The sequence below is a fragment of the Hibiscus syriacus genome, unplaced genomic scaffold (assembly GCF_006381635.1).
Source record: "Hibiscus syriacus cultivar Baekdansim isolate YM2019G1 unplaced genomic scaffold, ASM638163v2 tig00111758_pilon, whole genome shotgun sequence".
In the NCBI taxonomy this organism is placed as follows: Eukaryota; Viridiplantae; Streptophyta; class Magnoliopsida; order Malvales; family Malvaceae; genus Hibiscus; species Hibiscus syriacus.
In genome coordinates, this window is record NW_024063170.1 from 949189 (window position 1) to 968153 (window position 18965).

At 32.5% G+C, this 18965-nt stretch overlaps 1 protein-coding gene and 4 non-coding genes across 6 annotated transcripts; all 5 read right to left on the reverse strand.

Annotated features, from left to right (window-relative positions):
* Nucleotides 1-434: 434 nt before the first annotated feature.
* On the reverse strand, nucleotides 435-529 carry LOC120169380. The gene has a single exon (XR_005520656.1). It is a non-coding gene; the product is annotated as a small nucleolar RNA snR60/Z15/Z230/Z193/J17 (small nucleolar RNA).
* Nucleotides 530-585: 56 nt separating this feature from the next.
* On the reverse strand, nucleotides 586-665 carry LOC120169382. Its single transcript, XR_005520658.1, has one exon. It is a non-coding gene; the product is annotated as a small nucleolar RNA U83 (small nucleolar RNA).
* Nucleotides 666-909: 244 nt separating this feature from the next.
* Nucleotides 910-996, reverse strand: LOC120169381. Its single transcript, XR_005520657.1, has one exon. It is a non-coding gene; the product is annotated as a small nucleolar RNA Z43 (small nucleolar RNA).
* Nucleotides 997-1907: 911 nt separating this feature from the next.
* LOC120169287 (protein LIKE COV 1-like) lies at nucleotides 1908-5703 on the reverse strand. 2 transcript variants are annotated; one of them, XM_039177469.1, is made up of 5 exons: nucleotides 5394-5703; nucleotides 4569-4621; nucleotides 2767-3032; nucleotides 2477-2603; nucleotides 1908-2290 (listed from the first exon to the last, which is right to left on the reverse strand). In XM_039177469.1, the coding sequence occupies exons 3-5, from the start codon at nucleotides 2980-2982 to the stop codon at nucleotides 2196-2198; spliced, it is 438 nt and encodes a 145-aa protein (XP_039033400.1). In that variant the 5' UTR covers nucleotides 2983-3032; nucleotides 4569-4621; nucleotides 5394-5703; the 3' UTR covers nucleotides 1908-2195. The 2 variants fall into 2 exon arrangements, with proteins under 2 accessions (XP_039033400.1, XP_039033401.1); XM_039177470.1 differs by lacking the exon at nucleotides 5394-5703 and having other exon boundaries at nucleotides 4569-4799.
* A 12606-nt stretch (nucleotides 5704-18309) lies between these two features.
* On the reverse strand, nucleotides 18310-18398 carry LOC120169384. The gene has a single exon (XR_005520660.1). It is a non-coding gene; the product is annotated as a small nucleolar RNA SNOR75 (small nucleolar RNA).
* Between the last annotated feature and the right edge of the window lie 567 nt (nucleotides 18399-18965).

The following is an 18965-nucleotide window of genomic DNA, read 5'->3' on the forward strand; positions in this document are numbered from 1 at the left end:
CTATCGATGGTTAATTTTCAACATTCTGCACAATTTGATCAAAGAGTTGACAGAGGGGATCGATCATAATGCAAATTCTCCGTGAACAAAAGATTGATCAACTGGGAATGTAGCCGATATTTCCGGTGCATTCGTCTATTCAGTTCTGTCCAGAGGCAAAAATTCACAGTTTTTTAAGCATTTTCATTGCAGTTAAATGTTTGATCATTTGAAATTATACAGGAGAACGACGAAACTTAAGACCTGAATTAATTAGGCTTTGTTTAGATTGTGTTTAAATTCAACTAGATAAACATCAAGTTGGATCCAATTTAGTTAATCAGTCCAAATATAATTTTTATAAAAATTTATTTCGATTACTTGCTATAGCTAATCAAACTAATAATAAATTACAATTTGATTGTAATTGTACCCGTAATGTTAAATTCAAAACGAGAGGTCATCAGATAGGAGCGAAAGACTAAAACAGATTCATAATCATGGAGATTATCAGCTGAACTATGCATTTTTCGATCATCACTTGGCCTCTCTATTCAAACAAATCAGATCAAACCAATTAAACATTTTTTTAAAAATATATAGAGAAGCCTCATAAGGAAGGCAGTAGAGATACGAGTAATCATTCGTTTTCATAAATTACAATGATACCAATTTCATCACTGCCAAAAAACTTTACCATTTCTTATGAACATAACAAAGGATATAGAATTGAATCAGAAAAACAGATCAAAATTGATTTAATCGGCCTCATAGAGAAGATTATGCATTTCAACAGAAAGTATTTCAGACATATGCTTGTCATTAAAAGTATTTAATCATCGGCCGACTTTCAAACAAAATCAATAGCTGTAACGATTCAAAACATGAATATGTAAAATAATCATAAATTTGAAATGAGAAAGAAAGAGGGGACTCGGAATATGGGTGGTCGGCAAAGGCTATTGAAAACAGCCATTTACGACGAACGAGACCTTTCTGATAGAATCGTCACAGCCCCAATTATCATTTGCTTTGAAAAAAGGACAAAAGAACCTAAATCATAAGCGACGATTGAAATTAGGATAAAAGATCCGAATTAGACGAGTGAAAAAAAAAGCGCAGCTCAGAGCAGTAGAAGAATAGAGGGAAGGAGAACACCGTTGACGTTTATGAGCCCCCAAAGAGTACCTTATATAGAGACTTGAATCAAGCGAGCTAGGGTTTTGCGGGAATTGCGAAACAGAATGGTACTCTAAATGGACCTGAAAGCATTCTGTGTATTTAAATGGGCCTGGACCAGGAAAGAAAAGTCAGGGTTCTTGTCAACGTTTAGACATCTATAGTAATATAAGAAAAATATTAGCCTTATAATTATATTTCTACCCATTATAATTACTTTTATATGATTCATTATTTTTTTATTTATTTGGAGCAAGTACATAATAGTATATGTTTAAAGATAATTTTTAATCTTTTGACATTGAACGCTCACAAATCTCTCGGATTCTCAAGAAACAACAATTCTTTTACTATAAAGGTTACTTGATTCATGCTTATATGATTGATCAGTGAAACCATAATTGAACATAATTTAACCATAGACGTTGATATAATTCTCCTTTTGTTGCAAAGTTAGGATACATATCAATCCAATGAATAGCTTCGGTAATATAATAAAAGTAAAGTTGTTTTGTTTTAAAAATTTTGAATTCGAATAATTATGTTTATTAAGATATATCATATATTTACATTGTAACATTGTGAAAGATTAATAAACATTTTAGAAAAGATAAAGTACACGAATAGTCCACTAACTATATGTATTATTTTATTAAGTCCATCAACTATTAAAAATTATAAAATTATTTTTTTGACTATTAAGTGTTGTTTTGTTGAATGCCTCGAACATCAAAAGTTACAAACACAAATGTCTTGTTTAACGGTGTTGTTGTAACAGTTGGAAGAAGAAACACAATACAACATCGAACCGCCTACCAGGCAAGTAGCCCGTATTTCCAACCAAACTACATTTGCAGAGCAAAATGTTTTACATTCTACGTGAACAAGCAGCGTTACATGTGCCACCAGAATCAGGCACACGACTAGCAAAATCTAAAATCTGATCCTGTATTGCCAACACGTTCATCGTGCGGGTTCTCTGGTGATTTGAATCCGATATCAGAGAAAATAAGCCCGTACAACTGCTACATTAAACCCTAGCTTCCGTCGGATCTACTTCTTTTGAGAGGTGAACGTTTGTCGAGTGTTGACAGGATACGGGGCATGGAGATCCCTCCGGACACGACGATTTCTGCAACGGAAGAATATGAATAATTAACAAAGTACTCGTATCTCGCATTCACACCCAAGCTCAGTAACATAGATTACCACTTCACAACAGGAGAAACCATCCTCAGGTGAAGTGGCAATTTCATGTCCCCTCCCCGTTTAATCCATTTGCATTTGTAAATAATAACGGAAGAAGTAGATCGCTCACCGATTCCTTCACGGACCGACAGATTTGGTCTGAAAACATCCTTGGTATTGATAAGGAATATATCACCAACGTAAAGATGATTCGTGGGAACATATACACAACATAGCTCTTCTTCACCGGAGTAGCTCTGCATTTCAAAATCATAAGAATAAATCCAACACTCTCGATATAGCTATGAAAGTGAAACAGTAGTCGAGAAACATTGATTTTTTTAAGACTTTTTAACAGTTGAAGGACTAAAACCGAACAGACCGATAACTTAAAGGGAACAAAAAGCTTTATTTGCACACCTGCAGTGTAACAGATGATGTGATGAACCCAAATGCACATTCCCCAGCACGTGGATGCCTTATGATGGCTACTTCCTTGAAGGCCTGTGTGTTCTGATCTGTAGATATGGCAGAACTAATTTGCTTGGAAGCATTGTAGATATGTCGAACAAATGGCATCCGCTTGATAAACCACTCGCCAAGGCTCAGGAAAAATGCTCCCAACCAAGATGACATGAATACCCCAATCAAGAAGATGAATGTTAAAGAAGTTATAAATCCAAGACCTATCAAGGAAGCAGACATCAAGAAACTTGTTAGGTAACTAGAATACCAGAGTAACCCGTTTAGTAAAAAATGAACTGGTATTGTCAACGAGTGTTGGCACAAGTGGTTGAGATTCAAGAATTTGAGCTTGTAAGCCCAAGTTTGAATCCCACCACTGTCACTCTTGGTGGACAATCTGTAAAGTCCTATGTAAATCTCAATTGGGTCTTAGGTATGCCTTGGCCTTGGACGGGGGGAGACACTCTTGACCTAAACTTTATTAACCAAAACAAAATGGACTGCTATTGAGATACATCAGTTAAACTCGTAAATCATTCGCAAGGGCCTTCCGGAGAATCCATTCTAGCCATTTTGCCATACATATCATGTTCAGCAAGATAACCTTTAAAGATAGTAGACAGCTAAAAGTGAAATCTCAAACAAGCACTTTGTCCTACACTAAAATCCCATGAAAACTGTGGTTCTATGGATATTTCATGTGAATAATAACAGAAGAATTAAGCTATTGCCAAAGAGCCAAAGAGCCAAAGATGATTGACAATAGAAGAAGATTCCTCCAGTCCAGAATATCATTGATGCTCTCACAATATACACTTCTACTGGCTAGAATTTCTAAAACGTTGCAGACACTACAGTGCTCATCATCATAAACCTTCAAGAAAGATTGAAAAATGTTTACAAATTCAACGATAAAGGAGGACGGGGGAATAAAAGCTTTGACAACAATGAACGAAATTCACATGTTTAGATCGAAAGGAGAAAGAAAGGTTTTTAGCTGCCAACTAATGAGATGCTTATCGACTATATCAATTCCAAGATGAACATAAATCGGAGAGAAAAAGCCATCCACAAAGTGAATAAACCACCATGTTATGTAGAACGTGACTTCTATAGGAAACAGAATAACGCTGCAAAAAACTAAGAATCAACAACTGCTACAACAGCAACGCAAATGACTATCAAAATTCTATAAGATATGATGCTATAAATATGTATATTCGGCTATTCTCTACTGGAACCATAAATACTAAAATTAAAGTTAATATAATAAAAGGTCAAAAAGTCATGATGGAAAGAATCCCATTTTGTAAGATCAAATATAAATAGCAAAGGAAGTTCAAGACGGCCAACAATTTTAATAGAAGATAAATAGCATATGGTATTAATAGCTCACAATTTTCTTTATCAAATTTAAAATCCAATTTTATCCTTTAACAATGAAATTTATATATTTGGATCTCATACATCAAAGGAAAAACAGTTTTGCTTAGGAGAATTCATTTTTTTGGCAACTGTAATTATTTAGCCAAAATGACAAGATATGTCTCAACTATAGCCTACCTCGAACCATGGAGACATTTAAGTTTGATGTATTAGTGAAAGCATTTTCAATCATGATCAATGATACAAGACATGAAGCTAAATTGGAACATATCAATTCTTTTCACAAGGAAATATCATACAGATTATAGTTACACAAAAATCCATCATGAGGCCATAAATCTGGAGTATGGATATGAAAGAATGGCACTTACCATCCTGTCATGAACTTCTTAGAAGCCCAACTCCTAGCAGCTTTGTAAAAGGTCTGCATAAAACAAGGCTTGTCAAGCATATTTAAAAGCATCGTACGCACTAATTAAATGAGTTCATAGACAAGAACAATCATATAATTCCTATATAGGCAACAAACTGAAAACATTATTTTCGACAGATTTCATTAGGAGCCATAACTATTTTCTTCAGGACTTCACCCAATCCATCAACTAGGAAATATAATGTCATCAGGGATGGACCCCCTTGAAATTTTAAAATTACTATCTATTTTAGATTTTTTCTATGTATTTTCTATTGAAAATCTATTTCCCCCCTGTAATTTTAAAAGTTAAAGTTCGCCCTGCCCCCAACATAGAATCCTATGTCAGTCCCTGAATGTCATCAAGTCACATAAGCAGAAGGGTTACTTCAAATTTAAGCCTGCTACCCTAAACCCAAAATTCATTCAAGTGCATTAACAGAGGGATTCAGTAGCTCAATGCATATATACAAGTTATGGAATATTCAATGTTATGAGCTTTAACAAGCTTCCCAGAGCATTTTAAGCTTGAAAAAACAAATGTTCAGTTTCCATAACACTTACGGAATCAATATTTATCAATTAAAACCCGATCTAAAACATCCAACTACTCTCCGTTAGCAACAAATTTAACCAAACAAAACCTCGTTAAGCTCCATTAGTTCAAAAAATTGTGGTTACAATCTTAAAATTAGCGGCACGAACAGCTCAAGACCGAGTCAAACGAATTAAACAATAGTTAAACAGTAACTATAAAATAAAAGGAAATGAGAGCAAAAGAGACCTCTTGACCGGCATGAAGTGGGGAAGATGAAGAAGAAGACGGTTTAGAGGAATCATCGTGGACGGAATCGGCGACTGGTATTAGAAGCTCAATATCTCTACTTTCCATAATATTGTCGATTTTTCATCTCCCATAACCACACACAGAAAGAAAAAAACACTGCTATTAATCCCTTTCTCAAAGATCAAAAAACCCCTTAGCCCGCTTTCAATCTTTCTTATCTCAAATTCTCTGTTTATAGAAAAGAAAGAAAGAAAGAAAATGAGAACTCTCAGCAGTTCAATTACTCTCTGAAATTTGCTCCCTTGGTTTTGGCCGCTTATTGCATTTCTTTTTGTTTTATTTTTTTTTTTACTTTAAATTTTCAAGTTATTTATGAGGGCGAGTATTGAGCAACTTATCCGAATTAGTTGGTTTGGTGTGATTTATTGGGTTTAAATTACTTAGTTTTAAGAATGGAATTATTTTATTAGTTTGATAGGTTACCAGTTTATTTTAAATTTAATAATCGAGTAGATAGATTGGTTAGATTGATTTTTATAAATTGATTTATTTTGATCAAATTTTAAATATATATTTAAAAATTATATTGAAATATTTAAAAATAATTATATTTAATTAATGTAGGATTTCTATTGGCATTGCCGATTTATAAGCGTGTGGGAGGTCAAATTATAGTCGTAGGCGTGTTAGTATTAATCAAAGCTTAACATGAATTATTTTAAGGAATTTAAAGCTGATTAAAGTATATATATAATATGGGAAAATTTCAGGGTTGGTTTGAATCTGGCAGAATAATTGCAAGAGGTGTAATTGTTAACACTAAATTAAATGGTCACTGAAGTATGAATAAATTTATCTTTTTAGTATTAAAGCTTTAAAAGTAATGAAATGGATATTAGCGTTATCAATTTTGAGTAAAGTAGTCAAATGGTCTCTCAGGATATTGTTTTGCTGATTCCTTCAACTCATATAATGATATTTTGTTAAATCATCCGATTATTAAAAATTATAAAATCATCACCTAATTATTCATATATTCTAAACTCATCTTTTTTGTTAAAAGATTTATGTCCATTTGAGTTAGACGTCTACTTGTTGAATGAGATATAATAAAATTATATTTTAATAATGTATACTAACATCGTTGTTGCTTTTACACACTGGCTCGACAACATAATATTTTCAGGCATTGACTCGACAGTAAAATATAAACGGAGAGTCGATTTATAAAATTCAACTCAATCGGTTCAAGAATCAAATTTCATCATATCTAAGTAAATATGATAACATCCAACTTAAATGATCATCAAATTTTTAACAAAAAATATGAATTTTAGACATATGAATATTTAGGTGACCATTTTATAACTTTTAAAAATCGAAGGACACAAGAAAGCAATGCTCCATTATTGGAAACTATTTTATAATTTTTAACAACACCCTATAATTGAGGTATAATTTATATACTTCGCTAAGCCTGTAAACAAACCGAACATTCGGCTAACCGTTCTGTGGAAAGTTCATTTATTTATTAAACGAACATGCATGAATAAGATATAATGTACGTTTAATTAAATGAACGAACACTTCGTTTATTTATGTTCGTGAACATTTGTTTATATTCGTTTATGTTTATTTATGTTCATTCGTTTATATTCGATTCAATCTTCAAGCATATTTGAAATACTAACACCTAAAAAAATTTAACCCATTAATATTTTAAAACCTAATTAATTTTGAACCCAAATAAAAACACTCAAATCAATTAAAGAAAATATAAATCTTAAAGATTAGGATAAAGTATATAAATAGTACCTGAACTTTTAGGGCGCTTACATTTTGGTCACCCAACTATTGAAACTTGCAGTACAGTCATCAAACTTTTAGTTCATTTTTATTTTGATCTCTGTCGTTACCTTCCGTTAGTGTTTGATGACGTGGCACTTAACTGCATTTAACCCCTTCTTCTTCTTCTTCTACTACTACTACTACATTTCACAAACTGTATAAACCATCCACTTGCGGTTGGTGTTGCTCAATGTGTCGCGATCTTTTTTAATAGCTATGCATTTCACCAGGTCGATGTGATCGGTTAGGACCGAGAGACACATGTGGATGACGCATTCTTCCCGCCTCCAAATGTATATGCTCTTATCAGCAGAGTCGGTGAATATCAAGTTCCGTACGGTAGCCATGCAGATAAGCGCCATTTTATGGCCCTTTCAAAGCCCACAGTGCGGTAGGTTTTAGTTCCCATGTTCCCAGAAGTTGACGAGTCTGTCGAACGATCCGCAATATAATGTCGTCGATTACCTGCTCATGGCCAACGTCGTCACATCATTCTCTTGCTTCAACAACATTTGAACCATGGAATGCTTCGTTCATTTCTCTAGAAACTCTTTCTTCCAGGCCTTGATCGTCCCGTCGGTGAACACGAAACCATTGAAATCGACGAGGACGGAGTTTATAGCATCGTCGATGGATTCCAAGCACTTGAAATTGGATATCCACCATACTTTCATGGTTTTAAGCACGAAATAACATAGAAATGCTTGATCCGAAGAACACTATTTTTTTTCTGAACTTCAACGTAGTTCTTCAGTTTAATGGAGCCTTTGAGGAAATCGATGAAATTCGGGAAACTACCATGTCTTTTGATCACACTAGGGTTCGACAACAAAACTTTACAGCAATGGATTTTACCGTCTTGATGACCAGTGAAGACCAAATCATCCAACACAATAATGGCTTTGACCAACCCACTTTTAGCTTTGAAACCCAAAAACTCCTTCAATTTCTCCAGACACGGATGGTTTTGCTATCGATGTCGATGTATAACACATCACCAACGGCAATCAATGAATAAATATGGTCTTATTCTTTGACGATAGAGTCGATGAGTTTGATTTGGCCAAAATTGTTCTCGAGCGAAGATGAATAAGGAAAATGCCATGAATAATGCTGAATCCACGGCAACAACATCATGTGAGGATGAGAACCCTTGCCGCTGGTCGAGGTGTTAATGGAATACCTCAGATTTGCCATTGAAGCATTGCTTTCATAATGTGGTGAGTCGTTGTCTTCTTGACCAACATCGTTTTTTATTGGAAACGAATCATGGTGCTGATGGAATACCTCAGATTACTTGTATTAGGATTGATGAATCTCAATTGAACAACCGAATAATTGCCAAGAGGGGGTGAATTGGCCAATTGAAAAATTTTGGGTATGGAGGAGAAAATATAGGAAAATTTGCACAATGATTGATAGTGGTTCGACTTCTAAACCAAGTCTACATCCACTACCTTAGCTCCACACTAAGGATTTTCTAACAAATTCACTAATTTGTTCTTTCTTTTTCTAGGCTCAAGAGTAACCTTTACAAAACCCTTAGTTTTTCAATGGCTAAACTAAAACCACTCCCTTTTCACAAGGTTAAAAGAAGTAAACAAGAAGACCTCTCAAAGGTAGGGTGTTTACAAGATTTAAGCTCACAAGAAAAACAATTAAAAGATTTACAACGAGCTCAAACACACTTATGTACAAGAGAAAAGGAAAGATAAAGAGTGAAATAGCTTTTCTCTTTACCTCTATTGCTTGGATAAGTGTTTTCACCTTCTTCAAATGTCCTCAACTTATTTTTATATGTTGGAATGAGTTTGTGGTTGTTTCTAGTCATTGGAGATGTTTTGGAGCCGTTGGGGATTAATTTTCTATAAAATAAAACTGCCAGAACAGGAAGTATCGATACTCATTTAATGAGTATCGATATTACCTTTGTAATATTTAAATAAACTAGCCATTGAAGATCGTTGGGCTTGACCAGTATCGATACGATGCTTCATGGTATCGATACCACTGTGTAAAGTAGTATCGGTACCCCTTGAGTATCAATACCTATTTTGCGTTCTGGAATTTGAGCAATTTGGAAAATAATTGGTAGTATCAATACTACCTAGAGAGTATCGATACTTCTCTTACCTTTGGTATCGGTACCACATGAACAATATCGATACTGTAAGAACAGTATCGGTACTACGTACCCAGAAAATTGTTTTGTGCTCAAATTCTAGTTTAATGGACTTTGAATTATTTTTGAAAACTTTGAAAAATTCAATCAAGTCCAAAAACAATTTGTCTTAATTTGTTATATCAAAATATTATAAAACATGGTTCAACAATCTCCCCCTTTTTGATATAACAAAACATTTGAAAATTTGTTTTGGCAAAACTCCTACTTAATAAAATATTTCATGAAAAAAGATAAATATTTGGAAAATATTAAAGCTCCCCTTTTTCATTGAGAAATTGAATTTTTCAAACCTATACTTCTCCCCCTTTTTGTTATATAAAAAATAATTCAAATTTAATGGTTCAAAACAACAATGAAGTGTAAATAAGAATTTTAACATAAAATCATTTGAAAAATCAAAGCTCCCCCTCAATAAAAGCATTCCAAGAAAACTTTTGACACAAAAGTTTAACACTTAAAAGAATATTGAATTTTAATGAGATAATAAAGAAAACACATTAGTAGCACATGAAATTCAATAAATCCAAGTCAAACATACTTATGCAATAATAACAAATAAGACATTATAACTAATAAGCATAAAGCATTCTCAAGTGTTATGCATTTAACATAGACATCAATTGTTAGAGAGATATCATAGGCAATGAAGAACACATGCACACATATTTAAAACAAATTAAGGTCAAGAAAAAATTTAAAAAAATTAAACACAACTTGACCAAAAACAAACATTTTGATGAACTTGAATTTTATAAAAATCATTTTAAAAGGCATGTTCATCATAACATATTTTCAACATACATGAGATAGAAAATAACAAGTTATCATTCATGTTCAATACTCATGCATGCATAAAAATCAATAGGCAACTAATTTACAAAATCAAAAAGCTTTAAGGTTAGAGGTTACCCATTCTTATTTTATGTAACAAGAGCAATTGAAATCATTTACCTTTATCACATTGCCCCAACACACCTAAAAGAGACATTCATTTGGATTCTGGTATCCAAATTGCTTTGGGTCCTAGAATGTTAGTGTCAATGTCTTTAGTTCCCAAAGGAACCCATACTTATCTAATTTTAAAAGATTTTATTTTCTTTATAGGACAAGTATGTACATTTGAAAATGTCAATGTGAGCATCTTGCCATTTTTAACATAGATGAATTGTTTTTAGAAACAATTTTTTTTTCTTTTGTTAAGCATTCAAGCTTAACTTTCAATTCAATATTTCCTTTTCCAAATCTTCAATTTTGGTTTTCGAAAGCTCAAAATCATTTTTCAAAATTTCATTTTTTTTTTCAAAATCTAATTTTCCTTTCAAGAGAAAATCATTTTCAACTTTCAATTTTGAAATCAATTTCTTATATTTGGAATTCATGGTCTCAGATTCCAAATACAATTCATCTTAGGCAACTTGTAACTCGTTAAAAGAATAAGAATTTGATTCACTAGAGTTAGAAAGTTATCATTGAATCTTCTTTGATGGTCATAAGGCATAGATTGGCTACTTCATCTTTAACGTTGGAGTCATCTCCATCACCCCAAGCCGCCACAAATGTCTTCTTCTTACTTGATCTCTTCTGCTTTAGGAGAGGATAATCATACTTAACTTTCCCCATTCTTTGACATTCAAAGCACACCGGGGGACTCTTCTTTTAGCTTGATTCATGTTTCACTTTCTTAGAAGTCATGAATCTCTTGAATATTTTGAAGAGCTTGGCCATCTCTTCTTCTTCATCATCATCCACCTCTTCACTTGAGCCTTGATTTCTCATTGGTGCATTTGAAGGCAATGACTACCTCCTCATTCTTCTTGTTTTTCTTTTCTTTATTTTCTTCTTCTTTGTCTTCTTCCTCTTTTACCATCAACTAATGAGTGAGAAGAAAACCAATAAGCTCATCAAGAGTGATACACTTTAGGTTCTTAGCTTCGATTATCGTCGTCTTCTTCGATTGCCAAGACTTTGAAAGAGAATAAATCTATACGTCATAGTTTTGATGTCTTCATTCGGGTTCATCTTGAAATTATCATAGCTATGATTGAGAAGATTAATTTTGGTTTCCCTCACTTCATTGGTTCCGTCATGAGTGACTTGGAGCTTGTCTCGTATCTCCTTGGCATTTGAACAAGATGAGACTCTTTCATATTCATCCAGGCCTAATGCACAAAATAGAATGTGCATAGTATTTACATTGAGTTGGAACTTCTTATTCTCTCCATCACTCCAATCATTCATCTCATCGGTTAGAATGGAGTATCCCTTCATAATTGAGTTTCAAGCTCCTAGATCGTTAACTTGAATGAAAAGAATCATCATATTCTTCTAATAAGCATAATTTTTTCCATTGAAATAAGGTAACTTGTTCACTGATTGAGAGTCTTCAATGTAGTAGGAGTTGGAGGTTAAAGTCATCTTCTCGATTGTATCGGGAATTGGTAGAACTTCTTCAAGGATCTTCTCAAGGTTTTTAAACCTTCTAATGAGTCAAGCTCTGATACTAATTGTTAGGATCGATGAAGCTCAATTGAACAACCGAATAATTACCAAGACAAGGTGAATTGGCCAATTGAAAAATTTTGGGTATGGAAGATAAAAGATATGAAAATCTGCACAATGATTTATAGTGGTTCAACTTCTAAACCAAGTCTACATCCACTACCTTAGCTCCACACTAAGCATTTTCTAATAAATTCACTAATTTGTTCTTTCTTTTTCTAGGTTTAAGAGTAACCTTTACAAAACCCTTAGTTTTTCAATGGCTAAACTAAAACCACTCCCTTTTTACAAGGTTAAAAGAAGTAAACAAGGAAACATCTCAAAGGTAGGGTGTTTACAAGATTTAAGCTCATAAGAAAAATAATTAAAAGATTTGCAATGAGCTCAAACACACTTATGTACAAGAGAAAAGGAAAGATAAAGAGTGAAAGAGCTTTTCTCTTGATCTCTATTACTTGTATAGGTGTTGTCACCTTCTTCAAGTGTCCTCAACTTGTTTTTATATGTTAGAATGAGTTTGTGGTTGTTTCTAGCCATTAGGGATGTTTTGGAGTCGTTGGGGATTAATTTTCTGCAAAATAAAACTACCCAGAACAGGAAGTATCGGTACTCATTTAATGAGTATCGATACTACCTTTGTAATATTTAAATAAACTAGCCGTTGAAGACTATTGGGCTTGACCAGTATCGATATTATGCTTCATGGTATCGATATAACTGTGTAAAGTAGTATCGGTACCCCTTGAGTATGGGTGCACAAAAAATCCGAATATCCGATTTTACGAAAAAAATATCCGAAACCGGATTTGGGAAAAACCGGTTTTTTTTAACCGGATCGGATTTTTTTTAAACCGGTTATTTTAACCGGTTTGGAGAAAAAACCTAGACTGGTTTTTTTACCGGATAAAAAACCGGTTTGAAAAAAACCGGTTTTTATCCGGAAAAAAAAACCGGTCTGGGTTTAAAAAACTAGCCGTTAATATAGTCGTTGGGAGGGTTTTGTGACCGTTTTTGACCGTTTTTTTCTTTAAAAAATTACCATTTTACCACCCTAAACATGTATAAATAGGTTGGGGATGTATTTGGTTGATTACAAATTTCTCAAATCTTATTACACAACACTTAAACATCTCTCAAATCTTACTTTTGTAATTTTTTGTTCATCATGAGTAACACGGCTGAATCTTCCGTCGGGGGAAACCTTGAAGTCGTGAGAGTGATCGAACACACTCGAAACAAAGACATTTGGGATCACTACGATTTATGTGAGATGTCAAATGGCTCGAGGAGGGCGCGTTGTAAACTTTGTCTAAAGTTTCTTGCATCGGAAGGAAACACAACGTTGAAGAACCATTTGACAAAATCATGCAAGGCACTTCGCTCAAGATCAGATCCTAGTCAATCGAATCTTACACCGCAAGGTGGTGTTTTTGTTTACGACAACGAAAAATTACGAGAAGCGTTTACAAAGTTCGTGATTACAAAAGCATTGCCGTTCGACCACTTTGATGATGAAGATTTCACGATAACAATTCAACAACTAATGCAACCACGTTATACTCAAGTAAGTCGTACTACCCTTAGAAGAGATGCTATAAAAATGTGGCGTACGGCGAGGGAAAAAATGATTTTAGGATTCCAAGAACACCGTTATGGTGTGTCGCTTACATGTGACGTTTGGAGTTCCCCTCATAATACCGGAAATTCTTTTTTAGCCGTTACGTCACATTGGTTAGATCAAAATAATTGGCAAATGATGAAAAGAACAATCGCGTTTGAATTATTCGGTGAGCCGCATACCGGTGCTAATTTATTTACACTTTTAAAAAGGGTAATTTGTCTTTATAAATTAGAAAATAAAGTTTTTTCTATATCCTTTGATAATGCATCGAATAATACAAACGCGGTTCCAAGATTGAAAATATTACTTTCACCGATTTTAGACGGTGCGTTTTTTCATACCCGTTGCGTTGCACACATAATTAATTTATCCGTGCAAGCCGGTTTGGAGGTTATTGAGCCGATTAGATTAGAATTTAAAACAATGATAAAATCGGTTCTTTGTAACAACAACAAAAGACTAAATGATTATAAACGATTTTGTAAGTCCGTTAATAAAAAGCTTTGGGTCCTAATTTGGATTGTCCAACTCGTTGGAACTCAACTTGGATGATGATGCATACTGCCTTAAGGCAAAGAGAAACATTGCAAACATTTCACGATCGGCTTTTCGAGAGGGGTCATGTCCCAAACATTTATCCGGATTCGAGTTGGGAAACTATAGCCAAAATAACCGATTTGCTTGAGGTTTTTAAAAATGCAACAACTTTTTTATCCGGTGTTATTACCCTACTAGCCCGTTGGTTCTTAATCAAATATTTTGTTGGCTACCTGACTAAATGACTTTGAATTTGAAACCGAAGTTTTTCAAGAAATTGGCTTTGCAATGAAGGAAAAACTTTTAAAATATTTTAAGGAGATTCCCCCCATTTTTACTTGTGCCGCCGCTTTAAACCCAACGTTAAATGTTGGTGGGGTTGAAACACTAATTGAACAAATTGCGTTTGCTTTTAATCTAACCGATGATGAACCCAACTTTGTCCAAAACCAAATAAATTATTTTAACAAATGTTTTCGAGACATGTTTGCAATTTATTTAACTAAATACGGATCAAGTAGTGTAATACACGATCAAATGAGAATGAATGCGGAATCATCTAGTAGACGTCCAAGTAACATAAATTTGAATCTTTTTAACACTCTTGTAAATTCCCAATCCAAACGATCACGTACTACCACCCCAAGTAGCGAGTTGGGAAATTACATGTCATGCGATTTTCTATCAAAAATGACATTTGAAGAGTTTGAAAGTTTGGATATTTTGGCTTGGTGGAAAGAAAAGGAAGCACAATTTCCGATTCTAGCCGCCATGGCCCGTGATTTACTAACCGTCCAAGCTTCTACGGTAGCTTCAGAATCCGTTTTTTCTGTTAGTGGCAGGGTTATATAGCAACGGAGATCAAGACTAAGTCCCGATTCGGTGGAAGTATGCATTTGTTTAAAGGATTATTTGGATGGAGCGGCTCGTAAGCAACATATCACCACCCTAGAAGATGCAATTGATACCGATTTGGAAGCAAACTTACACATTGAAGAAGTCGAACTTGGAATATCCCCTCCAAACGAAGAAGGCGAAGATGATGAAGAAGAGATGGCAATGTTATAACTTTATTTCAATTATCGTAAACTTTGTTTCAATTATCGAACTTGAAGTTTTTAAGTATTTGAATTTATCGAACTTGGAAGTTTTTAAGTATTTGAATTTATCAAACTTGGAAGTATTTAAGTATTTCAATTATGTTGAGTTAATTAAGTATTTCAATTAAGTATTTGAATTTATCGAACTTGAGGTTTGATGCTTTCTCTTTGATTCTCTCTTGATTCTAGTTGCTTGATGTTTCTTGTCTTTGATCAATGGCTTCTAAGCTTGCTTAAATACACCTTGAATCACTTCTGAACGTTAGTGATAATTAATGAAGATAATATAGCCTTTTAAGTGTGAAAACATTTAATAAAAATGCTTGGAGCGTGGGGGAATCGGTACCCTCTCATAGGGAATCGGTTTCCTCTCATAGGGAATTGGTTCCCTAAGTGTAAAATTCAAATATTTCGACCGTTGAATAGGGGGAATCGGTACCCCCTATGGGGGAATCGGTTCCCTCCGAGCATTCTGGAAATCTCGGAGCCAAACCATTCAGTGAGGAATCGGTACCCCCTTGGGGGGGAATCGATTCCCTATGAGCAATCTGGAATATTAAAATCGGTTTTTTTATAACCGGTTTTTTAAAAAAACCGGTTTTTTTAAAACCGAAACCGATTACACCGGTTAGGATATCCGGCTCTCCAAACCGGTTAAAAACCGAACCGGTTATTTTATAAACCGGTTTTTTTTCTATGAGAAAAAACCGGATCGGATAAAAACCGATCCGGATCGGATTGAAATCCGACAAATGTTCATCTCTACCCTTGAGTATCGGTACCTATTTTGCATTTTAGATTTGAGCAATTTAAAAACAACTGGTAGTATCGATACTACCTAGAGAGTATCGATACTTCTCTTACCTTTTGTATCGATACCACATGAACAATATCGGTACTGTTAATGTAGTATCGATATTGTAAGAAGAGTATCGATACTACATACCCAGAAAACTGTTTTGTGTTCAAATTCTAATTTAATGGAATTTGAATTATTTTTGAAAACTTTGAACAAATTCAATCAAGTCCAAAAACATTTTGTCTTAATTTGTTATATCAAAATATTATAAAATATTGTTCAACAACTTGGTCAGCCACGGTTTGTGAAATGTTGAAGAAGAAGAAGATAGGGCTTTAACGGCAATTAAGTGTCACGTCATCAAACACTAACGGAAGGTAACGACATGGACCAAAATGAAAATAAACTAAAAGTTTGATGATTGTATTGCTAGTTTTCAAAAGTTATGTGACCAAAATGTAAGCACCCTAAAAGTACAGTGACTATTTATATACTTTACCCTAAAATTTATTTGAAAAGAAAAAAATCTTCTCAAATATAAACACAATTAATTTTTTTGATAGATAAACACAATTAATTTTATGTCAGTTTGTTTATGTTCATTTACATTTATTTATGTCCGCTCATTTGTATTTGCTCACGTTTGTACATTTGTGTTAGTTTATCATTTTAACGAACAAACATGAACGAACACAAACAAATTAATTTTCTTAATGAACAAACACTAACAAAAATTTCATTCTTTTAGTTATTAATATTCATTCATTTGTTCAATTAAAATTAACGAACAAATATAAACATACTCTCGATTGTGTTGGTTCGGTTCATTTACAAACATATACTTCACCTTGTTTTTAAACAAATATTAATGCTCACCTATATTTCTTTAGGATTCGTTAATAACAAAACGAATAAAAATGCTTTATATATAATAGATATCTTATACTTGAAGATGTAGTTATTTTCCTATATAATTTATTATTTTAATATAATAATATTAGAAACTATTTTATCCAGATAATAAAGTACAAATAGTGTATTATATATTGTTGAGAAATGAATTATTATGCTGAATAATATTGAAAGTGTTATATTTAAATAATTCAATATTAATGTTTCAATATTTCAAATATTTTTAAAATTAAAAATTGTTATTTTAATGTATCAATTACTAAAATCTTGACTGCATTTGGCATTATGCTTTAGCATTGCATCTCTTCAATTGGTGAAATTATATATAAATCTCTAAATCATTAAGCAAGCTTGACTACGATAAAGTATCATCAAGATTAACGATGAATTTGAAAGTTTAAAAATATACAACCTAAAAAATTTTCAAATTAAAAATATACAACCTAAAAAATTTTCAAAAAAATTGTAGGATAAATTACGCAATTAATAACTAAATCATCAATTTCAAGTATAAAAATATGTGATATAAATAATTTTTTATATATCATAAATTTGAAAATTAAATCTAATTAAATTGAATAACCAAAATATAACAAAAATTTAAGTTCGATGATTTTTTTTTTAATATAAGAATAATTGTCTTGACCAAAATAAAATTACATCAATAATTGAGTAATTAAATATATAAATTATTAACAGGTTATTTATCAGAGTTTTGAAAACGTACTGATTTAAATTTTAAGTAACAAAATATCTCAAAAAATAATTTAGTGAGTAACTACAAACAATATAATTTAAGAAGTAATGGTGCATTTAAACCTTTTAAAAAATTTAAAATTTAACCACTAAAATAAAACAAAACTCGTAGTTAAAAATTTAGCCACTAAAACAAAACAAAAATAATAACTGAGGTACTAATTGCATTAAAAATTTTAAAGTATTAAAATGAAATGAAAAACTAAATTTTAAATATAATTTAAATAAAAAATAAAAATTTAGGTACTAAAATATATTAAAACTGATAATTAAAATACTAAATGCATAGTTTACCCAAAATTATAATATTGTCCTGTGTTTCAGTACAATTAGAATAATTCTTTAATAAAACGAGAAAAAATAAGATTATTTTGGAATCAATGTTTGTTTAACTTAAATTCTTAGAAAAAAAACCATTGCTTTAAAAATAATTTAATGACTGCGGCAGCTCATAAGTGCTTGAAAATGTAATCAACGCAAAGATAAACCATGCTCGTCTTTTACCCTACTATACCATGTTCGATCATCGCTGCACTCACCACAAACAACACCTTTAAAAAAAATCAAAAATATATTTTCTAAATTACAAAGGGGGACATGAAAAAAAATATTTTTAAAATTTTTAGTTTAAAAAACATGAAAAAAGTGACATGGATTTCTCTCAGACAAATGCCTCGATTTGTCGTCACGATTTGAAAGAATGGGAAAAAATCGGACTCGTCATCTTACCGAATCATCAGTGAGAGACCCATGCTTAAAGAGCAAATAAAAAAATTTAAGCTATGATTAAATAAAAAGTGAAAACAGGAAGAAAAAATATATATATAAGAAGACAGTATAAAGATATGAACATCGCAGCTCTTTTTTATAGGCGAAAACTTTGGGATTAGGGTTTTGTTTCAATCTTCACCCTTTATGTTAATCAAATTTACGTAGATAGCCATTGGGTTTGGTGGGTTTAATGGTAATTTACTCCAGTTTTCAAACACGTTTGCTTGTGGAGAATGGATCGCGGTATTGGGCCTGTTTAAAGGGGTTTAAGACTATAAAACTAATATCTTGAAGTGTTTTCTATTTGGGGGAAAAAAATAAGTAGTTGCTGTATTTAAAAAAAATGTGATTAATTTTTTAAGTTAATTATATTATATGTCTTTAAATTAGGATCTTTATTTTAAATTAGTTTTTAAGTTTTTAAATATTCTAATTTTATTCTCAAACTATGATACTCATTTTAAATTAGTCCTTAAACTTTTTGAACGTTTCAATTTATTCCTCAAACTATAACTCTTATTCTAAACTGATCCCTAAACTT

Bases quoted from the DNA above. Each gene is read 5' to 3' on its own strand.
- LOC120169287 (XM_039177469.1), bottom strand. From the start codon at position 2,982: ATGTCATCTTGGTTGGGAGCATTTTTCCTGAGCCTTGGCGAGTGGTTT. The intron at 2,604-2,766 runs GTGTGCAAATAA...TTTGAAATGCAG, and splicing joins CATCATCTGTTACACTGCAG to AGCTACTCCGGTGAAGAAGA. The intron at 2,291-2,476 runs GTGAGCGATCTA...CTTCCGTTGCAG, and splicing joins GTCGGTCCGTGAAGGAATCG to AAATCGTCGTGTCCGGAGGG.